At 41.7% G+C, this 15,882-nt stretch overlaps 1 protein-coding gene across 1 annotated transcript in view; it reads right to left on the bottom strand.

The window, feature by feature from the left end:
* ANKFN1 (ankyrin repeat and fibronectin type III domain containing 1) overlaps window positions 1–15,882 on the bottom strand; it is a 275,663-nt gene that overhangs the window by 120,986 nt on the left and 138,795 nt on the right. The window contains exons 4-5 of the mRNA XM_061615322.1: window positions 9,437–9,647; window positions 1,903–2,097 (exon numbers count right to left, since the gene is read on the bottom strand). Coding sequence (XP_061471306.1) covers window positions 1,903–2,097; window positions 9,437–9,647 — 406 coding nt within the window. The remainder of the gene's footprint in view (window positions 1–1,902; window positions 2,098–9,436; window positions 9,648–15,882) is intronic.

Here is a 15,882-nt window from a genome sequence, read left to right as displayed (position 1 = left end):
ATCTGGAGGCACACTGGTTGGGAAAGGCTGGTTTGGAGGATTGGGAAAGTGACACGCTTATACAAAGCAAGACTGGAACATGGTTTGTAATCCTGGTTTACAGGGATTGCTCAAACCCATGGTTTGCTGCTTTGGATGTCATGGCAAACCATGGTTTGAGGAGAGTTTTATATTAAAGTGTATGAGAGAGACAGAAAGAGGTAAGGGGAGGGGAAGAGGGAATGCTTGAGGTCATTTCTGGATGTGTCATCTGGATGTGGCCAGAGAGAGAGAGAAAGTGAGAGGCTTTGAGGACATCACTGTCATATAAAGAATATGGTAGTCATTTTATTACAGAATTTTATTGATTAATTACCAGACTTTTGGCTGATTAAATGATTAATTAATCCATTAAATGTAAATAATTTACATTACATGTTTAAATGAATCATTTAAATTTAAAATTATAGTATAGGTAAATTTAAAAGCATATAGCTGAGAGATAATTTACAGTTCAATAAATGTCACTACTCATTATTAGAAACAAAGGTCCTCCGATATTTCTTGTTCCATACCTTGTCAACAGTAACTCAAAAACAGCCTCAAAAAGCGAAACATGTGCCTTTAATCCACACCCTCACTGATTACAGCTGACTCTCCACAACCTGAAGCTAAAACTGAATTATATTGTCAGACAGAATGAAGAACATACCAAGGTGTCTTATGCTGAGTCAATCTCTGGTCCTTATAGGCCTGTACTGTCCCCTCTAACTAGTGGTGCACCTCTCCAAGGGCTCAGGTGAAGGTCCTTCTCACCACTAGTTACCTGATCCTTTTTATTTTAAGTCAGAGATCTCAGGCAGACAGGGACCTTTCACATCTTCTGCTACCTAATCCTTTATTCACTGGAGATGCCAGGGAATGAACCTGGGACCTTTTGCATTTAAAGCACGTGTTCTATCACTGAGCTATGGCCCTCAGATTGGAAACACACCATATTCACCATTAAGAGAATATCTAAAGCAATACATTAACTGGGAGGATTTTATAGCACATAGGAAGCTGGCCTTATACTACCCCCTACTATATATTTATCTAGCTCTAGCCTCTTATTGTATACTCTCCAGGATCTATGGCAGAAGTCTTTCCCATCACTGGCTTCCTCCTTATCTTGACTGGAGAAACCAGGTATCTTCTGGGCTTACCCGTCTGCAGAAGCTCTTTTGGGCAACCTGGGATCTTGCATGTAAAGCATGTGCTCTACCACTGAAGTTGTAGCTGAAGTCTAGACATGGTATTTTCTAACATGAACACTGCAGATGATCAGCCTGATGGCGGTAAACGAGAATGATACATTGCTGCATCTCAGAGAAAGATAGACACCTTTTGGTCTCAACGGCAGCAGCCTTAAGAAAGCATCAAATAATTGCAGAGGTTTCTATACACATAGTGATTAGAGTGTTGGACTACAACCTGGGAGACCAGGGTTCGAATCCCCACACAGCCATGAAGCTCACTGGGTGACCTTGGGCCAGTCACTGCCTCTCAGCCTCAGAGGAAGGCAATGCTAAACCCCCTCTGAATGCCACTTACCATGAAAACCCTCTTCATAGGGTCGCCATTAGTCGGGATCGACTTGAAGGCAGCCTTTCCATTCCATTCCTATACAGTTATGAGAAATAGCTACCTGCCATCTCCATGAACTAAATAGTTCTTCTTGAATCCCACCCCCACATCTTACGTTTTAGTTTTGAAAAGGCAGCTATCTGTACCAGTTCCTCTAGTTTCAAAACGGAGGTTTGCTGTTCTGCATAAATGCTAGTGAAGAATAACTGGGAAATTGCTCTGCTAGAAAGTCTTAGGGCATATTCTTATGCAGAGGATGTATTATCAGGCATGCATTTCACCCCTGGTTATTCTTACTGGAAAGTTCATAGCCTGATTTCATGCGCTTGTAGAGTCGATATCTCCACTCCCAGGATTTTAGTTGCTTCTCCTTCTCAGAGCTGTCTGTGCTGAGACCTTCATTCATCACTTCTGCAGACAGATCATTCACTCGTTGCTGAGCTTCTTGAACTAAGTTACTCAGATGTATTGATCTGCTTTCCATACTGACAACTGCCAAGAGAAGGGAAATGGATAAGTAAGCACTGGACTTTTGCATGGCAAACTCGTGAATTTCATCAGCTTGTTGGAGGTAGGGGTGGCTGGCCAAGGGAAGAAAGATAGTTTTGCCAATCCAAATAGCTGTGATCCAAAAGGCAAATCCCACCAACATCCTCTGTAACACTGGAAGGAAGTCTGAAGAAATGAACACAGGAAGTACAAAAGAAGTCACCTTATACTGAGTCAGGCCCATTGGTCCATCTAGCTTGGTACTGTAGTACTGACTGGGAGCACCTCTACAGGGTTTCATACAAGGTTCTTTCTAAGGGATAGGCAAATCCGTCCATTTCAGTTACTCAGTTTCTCGTTTTTCCAATCTTAGATTCAGTTCTACACATTTCCACATTAGTTTGTAATTTTTTAAAAAAGTCCTCATGAAAATTCTTCATTTTAATGCAATTTTTTCTTAATATACACATTGTTGTATGCAATTTAGCCTAATATACACTTTTATACAAATCAATTTCCTCTAATATAAAGCATGTTGTATGTTATTTTCATTAATGTATGCATGCATATGCACCCTTTATGCTAGAAAATGCATTTTTGTACACATTACTTGGCTGGAGAATGGCTCTGCAAAAATCAGAGAAGTGTGAATTTGGAAGGATGGTTTTGTTTGCATATTGTTTTGGAAAATGTGAATTTGGTAGGTTTAGCTTTAAATGTGAATTGAATTGAATTTCTCCTTCATCCCTAGTTCTCTCTCAACTCTACATGGAGATGCTGGAGCCTGAGCCTGGGACCTTCTGCATGCAAAGCAGATGGTCTACCACTGAGCTATGGTCCTTCCACTGCACAGCCTGTGACCTATACACGTCAAAAGACAGACATTGTGGTGATGGGCTATCTTAGAGATTAGAGAAATTCATGGAGGATACTAATAATGGCTACTAATTATATGGGTTTTATGCAACCTCCAGGAATAGAGATTGTATGCCACTGAACACCACAGGAGAGGACCCTGCTTGGTGTTTACTAAAGGCATCTGGTTAATTGGCCATTGCAGGAAACAGGATGCTCAACCAGATGGACTTTTGGTTTGATCCAGCAGGGCTTTTCTTACTGCCTTAATTTCACAAGCCAAGTATGGAAGTCCATCAGGATCTTAGTAAATGCCCTGTTTTTGTTGCCTGGCTGGTGCTGTTAAACCAAGTGGTTATCAAGAACCTGGCAAGCCAAAATACATGGCTAGTGCGCTGTGTTAGCTGAGTCACACATTGCCCATTCCTGACCAAGAGGATGGCATGCTACTTTGATGGCACCCATAAAAATATTGCTATCCTATGCAAGTGCTTCTGCAGATAGGTAAGCCCAGACTTTGGCATGCAGTGAAGCCAATTGTATGACCACGTTAACACGAGCACACATACTCAGCCCATGTTTCTATGTCTTGCAGGGCTATTTATTAACATAGAACAATATTGTCTTCAACGGCAACATCTATGGCATATCAACAATCAAAACCATAATGAACAAACAAACAAATACAACAAAAATTACATTACCATTAAAATACCATTAAATACAATTAAAATGATCAGAAACACAAAAACAGCAACAATATTAAATAGTAACAGTAGCACTGACATAAAATAGCCAGAGGAAAGCTGTAAAATAAAATTCATCTGCCAAATGTTTAGGAGAGTAGAATTGAATCCAAAATCTAACATAAGAACAGCCCTCTGGATCAAGCCAAAGGTCCATCTAGTCTAGCTCTCTGTTCTCACAGTAGCCAACTAGATACCTATGGGAAGCCCACAAGCAGAATCTGAGCGCAAGGACACTGCCCCTGCCTACAGTTCCCCGCAACTGGTGTTTGGAGGTCTATTGCCTCCGACCATGGAGGCAGAACTTAGCCATCATGGCTAGCAGCCACAAATAGCTTATCCTCCATGAATTTGTCTCATCCTCTTTTGAAGCCATCCAAGCTGGTGGCCATCATACCTCCTGTAGGAGGAAACTCCATAGCTTAATTATGTGCTATGTGAAGCAGTACATTCTTTTATCTGTCCTGAATCTTCCAGTGTTCAGCTGCCTTGGATAGTCCCAGCTTCTAGTATGATGAGAGAGGGAGAAACATTTCTCTATCCACTTTCTCCACATGACGCATAATTTTATACACCTTTGCCCACTGCTCAAAACACTGATTTACATGCATGGATGTATTAGGGCAGGAAAACAAACCCACACAAAATTAAAATTTAGAATGCAAATTCAGCTATTTTAATTTTCTAAATTTGCAAATTTCACTTTAGAAATTTCACCATCCTACATCCCAAGCTTTGCTAATTATTTTTAAGGCAACATTGTTAAGTAATCAACTATAGCTCCAATCACCCTTGAGCATTGGCCAACATAGCTGGGGCTAATTGGAGCTGGAGTCCAGAAACATCTGGAGGACCACAGAACCCCAACTCCTGTAGTAGAGAAAGCTTCGTTCATTATTTGAAAAGAAGTCCAGGCTTCAGTCCAAAACTATGCACATGCAGCCGCAATGAGGGACAAAGGTTCAAACTAAACATTTGGCTCCTTTGGGGAGGAAGGTTGGAATATAAATTTAATCATCATCACATTAAATGGATAGTTACAAATTACTTGGGTTTTTTTTTCTAAAAAAGTAATGTTAGGAAGAGGAGTGACTTACATCAGATCACACCATGTGGGGAGTGGGGACTTAACCCTTCCCACCCACCTCAGCAACAATCCTGACAAAAGCCCCCCAGAACTAGCTTCAGAAAAAATATTTCTAAGGCTAATTGCAGCCCTGCCCGGGTGGTGGTGGTAGATTTTGGTCATAATCACAGCTGGGAAGGGAAAGCTTAAACATCTCCTTTCCATGTTCTATGGTCCTGAGGAAAATAAATAAGTAGTAAATAAATTAGTGTCTTTTTAAACAAACAAACAAACAAACAAACCCAGATGCAGTTGCTAACTAACCACACATTTGGTGTAATGTGTATGTAATTTGGCCCTCAATATGACTGTGACCAGCTGTTGGGCAGGGAGAAGGGAGACTAAATCCACCCCACCCCCAGCATCAAACAGCTGGCTGGCAGTTTTTAATGCTCCTAACCAGGACCATGCACATTCAGCCCCAGCTCCTGAACTGGGAAGGGGAAGGGAATATGTGGGTGAAGGAGCAGTCTTCAGTTATCAAGTGACCCATAGCTGTATCGGGATGCCAAATAAAAATGGTGATAAGCACAGTGCAGCGTTTTAAAAATGGAAATGCAGTGGTTATAGATTCATATTCTCTGTGTTTATAGGCATGTTTGTATTAATGACAGATAATGAAGACTAATTTATGATCGCCCCTGAATGCCATCAGACTGCATTTGTTTACAGATGAAGTCAATGAAAAATTAGTTTAGCCTTTTTCTCTTTTTTCCCCTTACTCCGGTTTAGAACACTCAAGACTGTGTTTTCCTGCAGATTTGTCATGCCTAATGAATGTTGCTTCAGCCGTCAATCATGTACTCCAAACCCTGTCACATTTGGGGGTTTTTTCCAGTCACGAACCATGACAGAAAAATAAACAAATAAATATAAAACTACACATCTCTTTTCATTGAGCAGTTATACTATACAAGGGGTAGGGTGGGGGAATAATCTCCTGGGAAGGGTAAAAGAGGCCAGGATAAATGATAATGTAAGTGCTGTGGACATAGCAAAGCAATAAAGGTGCACCAGTTCTAAAGGTCTGGCAAAAAGGGGGGGAGTATATACTCTCACACGCACGCACAGTCCAGTGGAATTTTTTTTTAGCAATATTAGTAGCCTCAAGGTGCAATTTCCTGGAGCTGGGAGATTGACAGGTCAGTACTAAATGTTGTTAATTTATCTAACTCCAAATTAATGGCAGAGTCTGCTAGGTCCAAACCCCTAAAAACACAGTTTCATTATGGACTTGCTGGGAACGACCTAAATATAGGCATTGACAGTTTCAAGCAAAGTCCGTAGGCATTGGTGTATTTTTAGCCACAGGTAAGGCGTCAGAATGTGTGTCATGGATTAAAGGATGATTAATTGACTCAGGCAAGTCACTCACTCTCACCTCACAAACAAACAAACAAATGAAAAAAGGCAGCTAGACAGTCCCATGAAAGAAGACAAAGGATAGTTTCATAAACCACTCGTAAGTGCTCTTGGTGTATTTGCTTAGTGCTGATATTGGACAAGGGTTGGCATCTGGTAGCAGCCAGAAAGGCACACACCACACACACAAAATACAAGGATTCCATTTGTTGCTGGCTGTCAGTTTTCCCTCTCCCAGCCAGGGCTCAACTAATTTCATTTGGCTTTCACTGGGATCCTGCAAGACCAAAACACAGTCCCAGGCCTCTGGATTCTGGATTTATTTATTTGTCTCATTTATTTATTGTACAGTTGCTCAGTCTCTCGTGTGGTTTGATGCTATTAAAAAACAAACAAACCCTAAGGTCACAATCTGTCGCACAGTCCAAGGCATGGAGAAAGCAAATAGAGAAAAGGTTTTCTCCGTCTCTCATAACACTAGAACTTGTGGACATCCAATGAAACTGAATGTTGGAGGATTCAGGACAGACAAAAGAAAACACTTCTTCAACACAGCACATAGGCCACATTCATATTGTACATTTATTCCACCATTATTCCATTTTAAACAGTCATGGTTTCCCCCAAATAATTCTGGGAAGTGTAGTTTGTGAAGGATACTGAGAGTTGTTAGGAAAGCCACAGTCCTCTTACAGGCTGGCAATTCCCAGAGTTCTCTGGGGGAAAGGACTGACAAACTACTCGGGGAATTGTAGCTGAGTGAGCAGAATAGGGGTCTCCTAGCAATCCTCAGCACCCTTCACGAATTACACTTCCCAGGATTCTTTGGGGGAAACCATGACTGTTTAAAGTGGAATAACAGTGGAATAAATGTACAGTGTGAATGTGGCCATAGTTAAACTGTGTACAAATTCACTCTCACAGGAGGCAGTGACGGCCACCATCTTGGATGGCTTTAAACGAAGATTAGACAAAGTCATGGAGGATAAGTCTATCAATGGCTACTAGCCATGATGGCTATGCTGTCCCTCCACAGTCAAAGGCATTGTGCTTCTGAATACCAGTTGCTGGAAACCACATGAGGGCAGAGTGCTCTTGCACTCATGTCCTCTTACGGGCTTCCCATTGGGGCATCTGGTTGGTCACTGTGAGGACAGGATTCTGGACTAGATGGCCCACTGGCCTGATCCAGCAGGCTCTTTTTATGTTCTTATGTCCCATGCCCCACTGAATTCTCATGTGGAATTGACTGGACAAATTAATGCTGCTATTTAACATTTATGAAGTGCTAACAGAGTGCTAGGTGCTGCTCATATCTAAAGGAGGCTTTCACTGGTGCATTTGTGCAATGCTTGCAAAATAACAATGTCAGTGGGGAGCATATTTTTTCAATGGGGAGCAATTTTAGAACAAATATAGCTACCTATAAAGAAAAAGCAATAGGTATATGAATCTCAGTTTGCAAGACTTTCAAAAGTAAACTTTTCAGATGGCTCGTGCACCCCCCCTCAAAAAGTTATAGAGCTGAAAAGAATTTGTGTCCAATATTTGAATTTTTGTGAGTTAAAAGAATCTCATGTTTTTCCAATGTAAATTTCAAAAATGTTGTTTAAAAAATAACCTTTGGAAAAGCACCTCTTATTTGGAGGGGTGGTAGCATTGGAATAACTCCCGTTACATCATTGCAGCCAGTTTGTGCTTTCTGTTTGCCATCAAAATTTCACCACGCAATTGTGGACATGCACAGAAAAAGCAAACACTTTGCAGCCATTTCTCCTGTTGTGAAAATGCTTAGGACAACATTGAGTTCAGGGGAATGCTTTCTCCTAGCAATTGCATACATGAAGATACTTCACATGAAGATAATTTAACAGAAGAAATGCAGGGCAAGCCTTTGAATGTTAGGCATTTCTATAGCACAGTTGGCAGAAGGGGAACCTGCCAAGTGGGTATGTTTATAAAACGTTCAAGATCAAAGGCCCTCCTCCGGGTGCCTACTCTGAGGGAAGTTGGGAGGGTGGCAACAAGGGAGAAGGCCTTTTCAGTGGTGGCCCCCAAATTATAGAATGATCTCCCTGACAAGGTGCGCCTGGCACCAACACTGTTATCTTTTCAGCGCCAGGTCAAGACTTTCCTCTTCTCCCAGGCATTTTAGCATGTGTTTTAAATTGTTTTTAAAATATGTGTTTTTAAATTTGTATATTTGTTTTAATGTTTTTAGTTACTGTAAACTGCCCAGAGAGCTTCAGCTATGGGGCAGTATATAAGTACAATAAATAAATAAATAAAACATATCAACACAGGAATCTGCCTTATACTGGGTCAAACCATTTGTTGGTCTATCTCCGTATTGCTGACATTTACTAGCAGAGGCTCTCCAGGATTTCAGGCAGGGGTGATTACCAGCCCTGCCTGAAGATGCCAGGGACTGAACCTGGAACCTTCTGCAGGAAAGGCAGTTGTCCTAGTACATAACTATGGCCCTTCCCTTAACTTAAAGCCCGTATTAGTTCTAATTATTTGCAACATTAATATCCCACTTCTCATAAAGGGATGAGCATAATAGGACACATGGCATTTTAACTCTTTATACTGATCAGGAAGTCTATGGCCACATTGAGAAGGAGGAGAGCGTGGTAGGCCAATGCCAGGCAGTTCCCTTAAGTGTTGCTCATGCCAACTGCCTTGCTTATTATGGACAAGCAACTCTAGGACTGGTAGTTCTGGAGAGAGCATGTCATACAGGTAATCACAAACCTCTGAGTCTCTGTCTATAAATCCTAGTTTATCCACACAAGCACACTGCCTCTCCTCCAGAAAAGGGCCTGGACCAGCAACTCAATGTTCAGCACGGTGCTTCTTCTACTCAAACATTGATTCTGATTGGCTCTAGCAACTATCACATGATCTGGATAATAGACACATAGATATAAGGAAAACACGTTTGTATAAATATCCTCAAGCATGATCTACAATTTATCCTCAGTTTTTCTGCTCATGTTAATAGAGTTGCAGCGTGGGCCAGGAGCCCCTGCATCTGCAGACCCTGGTAAAGTGTACCTTCCTCCCCATGCTTGGGCATGCCGTCTTTCTCTCTGTGATCCAGATTGAGCCTAGTGCTTCCAGTTGCTGCCTCCTATCTTATGCAAGCACTCATGAGACTGGTTTCCTTATATCTTGATATGATTTTCCATGGTATGTTCTTGGCCTTTTCTGTACAATTTAGCTACTCTTCGCATTCTGCCATACTTACAGTGTGGACTCTCCTTTGCCCCAACTTTCAAAAGAATCTTGGCAATAGGCACATTATTTGTCAGGATGGCGATGTCCAGCGCAGTTAACCCCTCACTATTGGGAGTGTTGAGATCCAACTCCTCAGGGGTGTATTGGTAGAGGAGAATCTGGACAGCATCCAAGTCTTGCTGTTCCACAGCCTCCAGCATGGCTTCGCAGCACTGGAAGTTCTGTTCATCAACAGTGGAAGATTTTAAAAAATAAAACATAAATATCATCAGCATAACTGTGCCTCTTAGGGCTTCCCAATAATTTTTTTTTTAAAAAAACAATTTTTTAAAGAATTAAAGCAGGGATTAAGAACCTTTTTCAGCCCACGGGCCACATTCCCTCAAGGGAAACCTTCCGGGGGCCACCTGCCAGTGATAGGCTGGGCAATGGATGTGACTGTTACCTTTGTACAGTAGGCTACTCACTCAAAAGTTAGAGGTTTCTACATGTGCACACATCTCTCTATCCCCCATCCAAACAAGCAAGATGAATAATCACAGTCCAATGATATATTCCAGCCACAGAAGAGCACTTGAGGAGAGTGTGGATCAGGATCAGTCTGAGGTGTGGCATGGAGAGAGTCTTGATTGGAGGGCCGTGGTTGGCCCATGGGCCTGAGGTTCCCCCCCCATGAACTAAAGTATCACTAGCTAGGTCCAAATGAGCACCAGTTGCATTGTATTCACACACCACTTACACTGAACCACGCATAGAAGCCGAAGTGTGTGTGTCACTGAGAGAGAGAGAAAGAGAGAGGAGAGAGAGAGAGAGAATGGCTAATTTTGGGGGAGATATGTCCTGCAGCACTCAAGAGCATGAGAAAAGACAACTATGGCGGGAGGGTATCTTTGTGTGTGTGTGTGTGTGTGTGTGTGTGTGTGTGTGTGTGTATTTTCAATTCAAAATGGTGCAAGTGCTTATTTATTTAAATTCCTCATGCTTCTGTCTCACCCTTCCTCCCATAGGGCAGCTACAATACAAAAAGTCAGTCATAATCAACAACAAAATATTAAAACATGACATCAAATTCAAATATAAAGGCAGAATAACACAGCAACAGCGAAATTAGCAAATTATCAGTTGCATCCCAATGGCTTGGACAAACAGAAAGTTTTTTCCATGCATTTAACAGCTGGTATAGTACAGTAGGGAGGAGAGCCTGGCTGGGAGTCCAGAGTCTGTGAGTTCAAATCTCCACTCATATCTCTTGGATGTGAAGGGCCAGCTAAAGATCCCCCCCACAGTGAGTGGCTCAGGGGTTATGTGCCCTGACACCTGTGGAGCCATGGGCAAACTGCACAGTCCCAAGGAGCCCAGTTGCCCCCCAGCTGGCAGTTGCGGACAAGGAGGAAGGGGCTGGCTTGTGCAGCTGTGGCAAGCTGAGCAGGCCCTAGCCAGCTGGGGAGGACTAGCCTCAGAGGAAGGCAATGGTAAACCCCCTCTGAATACTGCTTACCATGAAAACCCTATTCATAGAGTAGCCATAAGTCGGGATCGACTTGAAGGCAGTCCATTTTCATTTTTTTCAACGATTGTTAGTGTGGTGGCACAGCAACTAAATATCATTTGGGAGGGAGTTCAGATATTTGCCTGAACATGGAAGGGGATGAAAGGGGAGGGGCATGCTGAGAAACCTCCGCAGAACTAGGAACCCAAATACTACAGGGTTCCCAGTCATGGGGTGTTTTCTAGGCATGTTTAATAGAACATGTTTACAGACCCTCTTCAGACCTCCACACTAAAAGTGTGAAGGTCTGAAAAGGTGCCCATGTACCCAGCTTCCATGTACACCTTTGCGCCCTCCACATTTTAAACCTTCACATATTCAGGCAAATGCCTAATCAGGGCTTTTATTTCCTCCTTTTCGGGTCACTTTAATCTCTGATTTACCTCTGGCATATGAATCAGAGACTGAAGCGAATTTGGGGCTTTTATGATGAGATATGTCCACTCTGAATTGCCATTCTGTCTTAACAATATTGCTAAATTATTGGTTTTAACTGTCGCCTGATGGACTGAATTCAAGATTATCTTGCACAATTCATTAAAAAAAACCCAACAACCTCCAAACCATTTCTAGCTCTCTGGGAAGAGATGTCCCCAAATGTTTGCAAGAAAGCCTTATATCAAGTTTTATTATTCAATTTGAAATACATTTACTGGGCAGTTCAAAGGGGTTCATCAGTTTAAGCAAATCTGATATTCCAGTTCTGTGGGTTGAACAGCTGAGATCTCTCAAGTTTGTACTGAAGCGGGGGGGGGGGATATTTTCTTTTTTCTTTTTTTTTCTTCTCTGAGAAAGAAAGAAAAAGAAAGGATTCAAAATTCAGGGTCAAACAACACTTAAGGATATCTTTGCATCTAGCGAGCAGGATTTTAAAAATGCATATTGCATCAGCTGGTGGAGTTGATAATTAATTGGATCATAGCAGGTATAGAGGTGCATTTAACCTTTTTGTTCCTTTCTGCAGTCCTGAGGAAAATGTCTCTTCTGAAGCTTTAGGGATACATCCCCCCATTGTCACCAAAGTAAATACTAGATCTACCTCTGTATAGTAGGCTAGTTTCTGCACATGCGCACACACCACTCTATCCTCCATTCAGACAAGCAGTTCAAGGACACATTCCAGCCAGGCAAAAACACTTTGGCCGTGAAACAGGACCAGTGAGGGCTGTGGCCTGAGGATAGGGGGTGTTGCCTGGGGAAAGTTCCAAGGGCCAAACAGAAAGGCCTAGGGGGCATTTGGCCCTGGGCTTGAGGTTTTCCACTAGTGGTATCAGGTGTCTGGGTTTTGCCTGGAGACTCCGGATTTTGGGAGTCCTCTCCGGATTTCCAGGTGAGTCACCTCAATCTCCAGACTCTTAGCTTTCATGTTTTAAAAAATTAAGTTTCTAGGTGGTCTGGTTCAAGAGATATACAGCAAAATGTCTGCCACCCCTCCCTGCAACTTCTGTGAGAAGTTGCCTGAACACCTGTCCTTTCAGGTTTTTAGCCAATAACTGAAGTCAGACTGTGATTGACAAGAGATTTGCTGACCTCCACAGAATACCTAGTACCCATTGCAAATCCTGAAAACAGTTTCCTTTTCCTGTTTGTCTGCACATCAGAAGTTGACTGACCGTATAATATGTTATACTTTTCTAATTATAAGGAGTCAAAGATATTTAAATTTGCAGGGCTGTTGAAGAGGGCAGTCTATTTCTCTAATTCATAGCCTGTTTTGAAAACCTTCCCAATATGAAGTTTTAATTCTATACCCACTTTTCTGGGAGTAAAGCTGCAATGCTAATCCCACATGCCTGGGAGTAAACCCCATTGAATTCAGTAGGACTTATTTTTGAGTAGACAAGGTTAGGATTGTGCTGTAAATCAGTGGGGCTTCTGAGTGAACATAGCAAAGGATTGTGTTGTAAATCTTTTTCTCCCCCTCCAGTCCTTTTGTTTTTTTTAAAGCAACTAGGCAGAGCTTACTTAGAATTATTATTAGAATTAGAATGTATTACCCTCCCTTCACCAAAAGCTCAATGTGTTTATTTGGTAGGAAACCAATACTGATTTTTTAAAATAAATGTTCTGCAATGACCAACTGGTTTTGACTATAAACTATTCTATGGGGTGTATGTATTTTTACATATCCAGTGTGTGTCTATATGGAATATTTCCAACAATGCTGTGAGGTAGGGTTGGAAACCAAGACAGGTCACAACAAGAAGTAAATTCATTTAAAATCCAATAACCATAAAACAGTTGCAAAACAGCTTAAAGTAGCATGATTCTGAAATTTGGGTTGGGTGAAGTTCCTTATCATTTGTGGTTGCAGTCCTGTGCACACTTCCCTGTTTGAGTAAGCCCCGTTGAATATATTGGGACTTGCTTCTGAGTAAACATGCATAGGATTGCACTATAAATATCTTTACAGGTTGTGCAAATACTAAACATCTTTGACATGCATGCTTATAAAATATTTCTTCATGCTATGTCTCGATATGTATCTGATTTCACACTATGGTTGTATATTATTGTTTCCTCTACATTTTAAGTGTGCACTTCTCTCTCATTTCCTTGGGGTGGTCATGGTTCCCCTCTATTGTTTTCACCCTGAGGGGCAGATTAGGCTAAGAGAGGATGAGTAGCTCATGGTCACCAAGTAAACTTTGTAGCTTATTTCCATTTTAAAATTTAATTAAAATTATTTATATGCAGGCAAAGTTTATAAAGTAATGCAGATCCACATAATACATTTAAAACATTTCAACTTGCATTTAAAGTGCATAACTTCACCCAAAGAATCCTGGGAAGTGTAGTTTCCCCCTCACAGTTTAGTTCCCACCACCCTACAGTTCCCATGATTCTGTGGTGGGATTCATGTGCTTTAAATGTATGTAGAATGTGCTTTAAATGCATGGTGTGGATCTGCCCTAGGTATGTTGTACATTCATTAGTGAATTGAAAACAGCAATTTTAAAAGATAATTTTTAAACACAGGAAGGGCTGTAGCTCAGTGGTAGGGCACATGCTTTTCATGCAAAAGTCCAATATTCAATCTCTGGAACAGACTATTGCCTGGAATCCTGGAGAGCCAACTCTAGTCCACATCATCAGTTCTGAGCTATATAGTACCAAATGGCCTGAGTCAGTACAAGGCAAATTCCTTTATTCCTAAAAGAGGAAAGAGACGCAAGGGCCACAGTGACTCTGAAATTTATTTATGTATTTTACCTAGAGCATTTATATACTGCTTTATTGTAAAAAACCTCAAAGCAATTTGCAGAAGGAATTAAAATAATAAAATTATTGGCAAAAACAGTTAAAAACAGGTATTCAAAAACATTCCAACTAATAAAACCAACATATAAAAAGCATAATAGATTCTACATGCCTGGGTAGGCTTGCCTAAACAAACAATGTTTTTAGCAAGTGTCAAAAACAGTACAATGAAGGCGCCTGCCTAATGTCAATAGGCAGGAAGTTCCAAAGTGTGGGTGCTGCCACGCTGAAGGATCAATTTCTTATAAGAGCAGAACAAGTATTATGTGGCACCCGTAACATGGAAAGCACACCTTGAACTTGGCCTAGTAGCAAATCAACAACCAGAGCAGAGGTTATGTGCTGATTGTGCCTCAGCATTCTGCACTAACTGCTGCCCTGGGGATTTCTGTGACCTTGGTTGACTGGCTACCAGGGTTTTTAGTTTTGGTTTCTGGTTAGGAACCCTGAATGGTTGTGGCATGCTGCATTTTCTGCCTTACTCATAGGAACCTTGTTGGTATGGTATTGCATTTAGGAAATCATCACTGTCTTTTCTTTTTCTTTTTTTATTTGCATTTCATTTACTCCTGACTTCACTCCCTTACATCCATAAAAGCAGTAACAGTGGTTCCATGTGCTCAGCTCAACCCCTTAAACCCACTGATGATTAGGGTTGCCAGGCTCAAGGCCTGAGAATGATTCTGTATCTTTAAGAGAAGAGAAAATTCAGCCAGGTGCAGGTTTTCTTGTAACACTACAATGGGAAAAACCATAAGGTGGAATTCTCCCTTCCCCCTGCACAACTTTTAAAGATAAAGAAGACCTCTTGGTTGCCAGGCCCAGCCTCCAAGAGGTCTTCTGTATCTTTAAAAGTTGTGCAGAGGGAAGGGAGAATTTCACCTTGTGGTTTTTCCCATTACAGTGTTGCAAGAAAACCTGCACTTGGCTGAATTTTCTCTTCTCTTAAAGATACAGAAGCATTCTCAGGCCCTGAGCCTGGCAATCCTACATGATCCACCTTGTGCTTTGCATTATGGTTTGTTTCTTGCCCAATAGTGGTAAAAGAGGATTCACATACTGGGAAGTGTGGCTTCAATTGCTGTTGTTCCCAGGCTACTGCCTGTGAAGGTAGACCAAACCATGTGTGTTTTCTCTTGTCAATTATTACTCACTGGAATTGGGTTGGCTGTCAAAGTGAGTTTATAGCAGCCCACAGGATAGGCAGGAAAGGTTAGAGAATCTTCTTAACTCTTACTCATTTCTTAAACCACTCTCTGCAGTGAAGGGTCAAGTCTGTAAAGAGGTTTGGAGCAGCCATGTTAAAAGACAGGGGCAGGGCATTCCAGGCAGGGGGTTGCCAACCCTGCTTTGATATGGATATCTTTGCAGAAGATCACTAGACAAGCTTTACCAACAGCACAATCCAAACCATATCTACTCAGAAGTAAGTCCTGTTGAGTTCTATGGGGCTTAGAATTTCAGCCTACAGGGGGATCCATCTTTACTCCTGAGTAGCTCCTATCTAACATCTCCACAACACTAGGCTCCTTTCTTCCTACAATGGCCTTCTGGTGACTGGCCTGGCCTGAGGGCACTTAAACCCTTCTTGCCAGAAACAAGTAGGCTAGATTAAATGTTCCCTACCCAGGCTCCCTAAACAGGTG

The sequence above is a fragment of the Rhineura floridana genome, chromosome 3, assembly GCF_030035675.1.
Source record: "Rhineura floridana isolate rRhiFlo1 chromosome 3, rRhiFlo1.hap2, whole genome shotgun sequence".
Classification (NCBI taxonomy): domain Eukaryota; kingdom Metazoa; phylum Chordata; class Lepidosauria; order Squamata; family Rhineuridae; genus Rhineura; species Rhineura floridana.
Note: the sequence above shows the minus strand (reverse complement) of the source record. Positions and strands in the feature narration are given on the sequence as shown.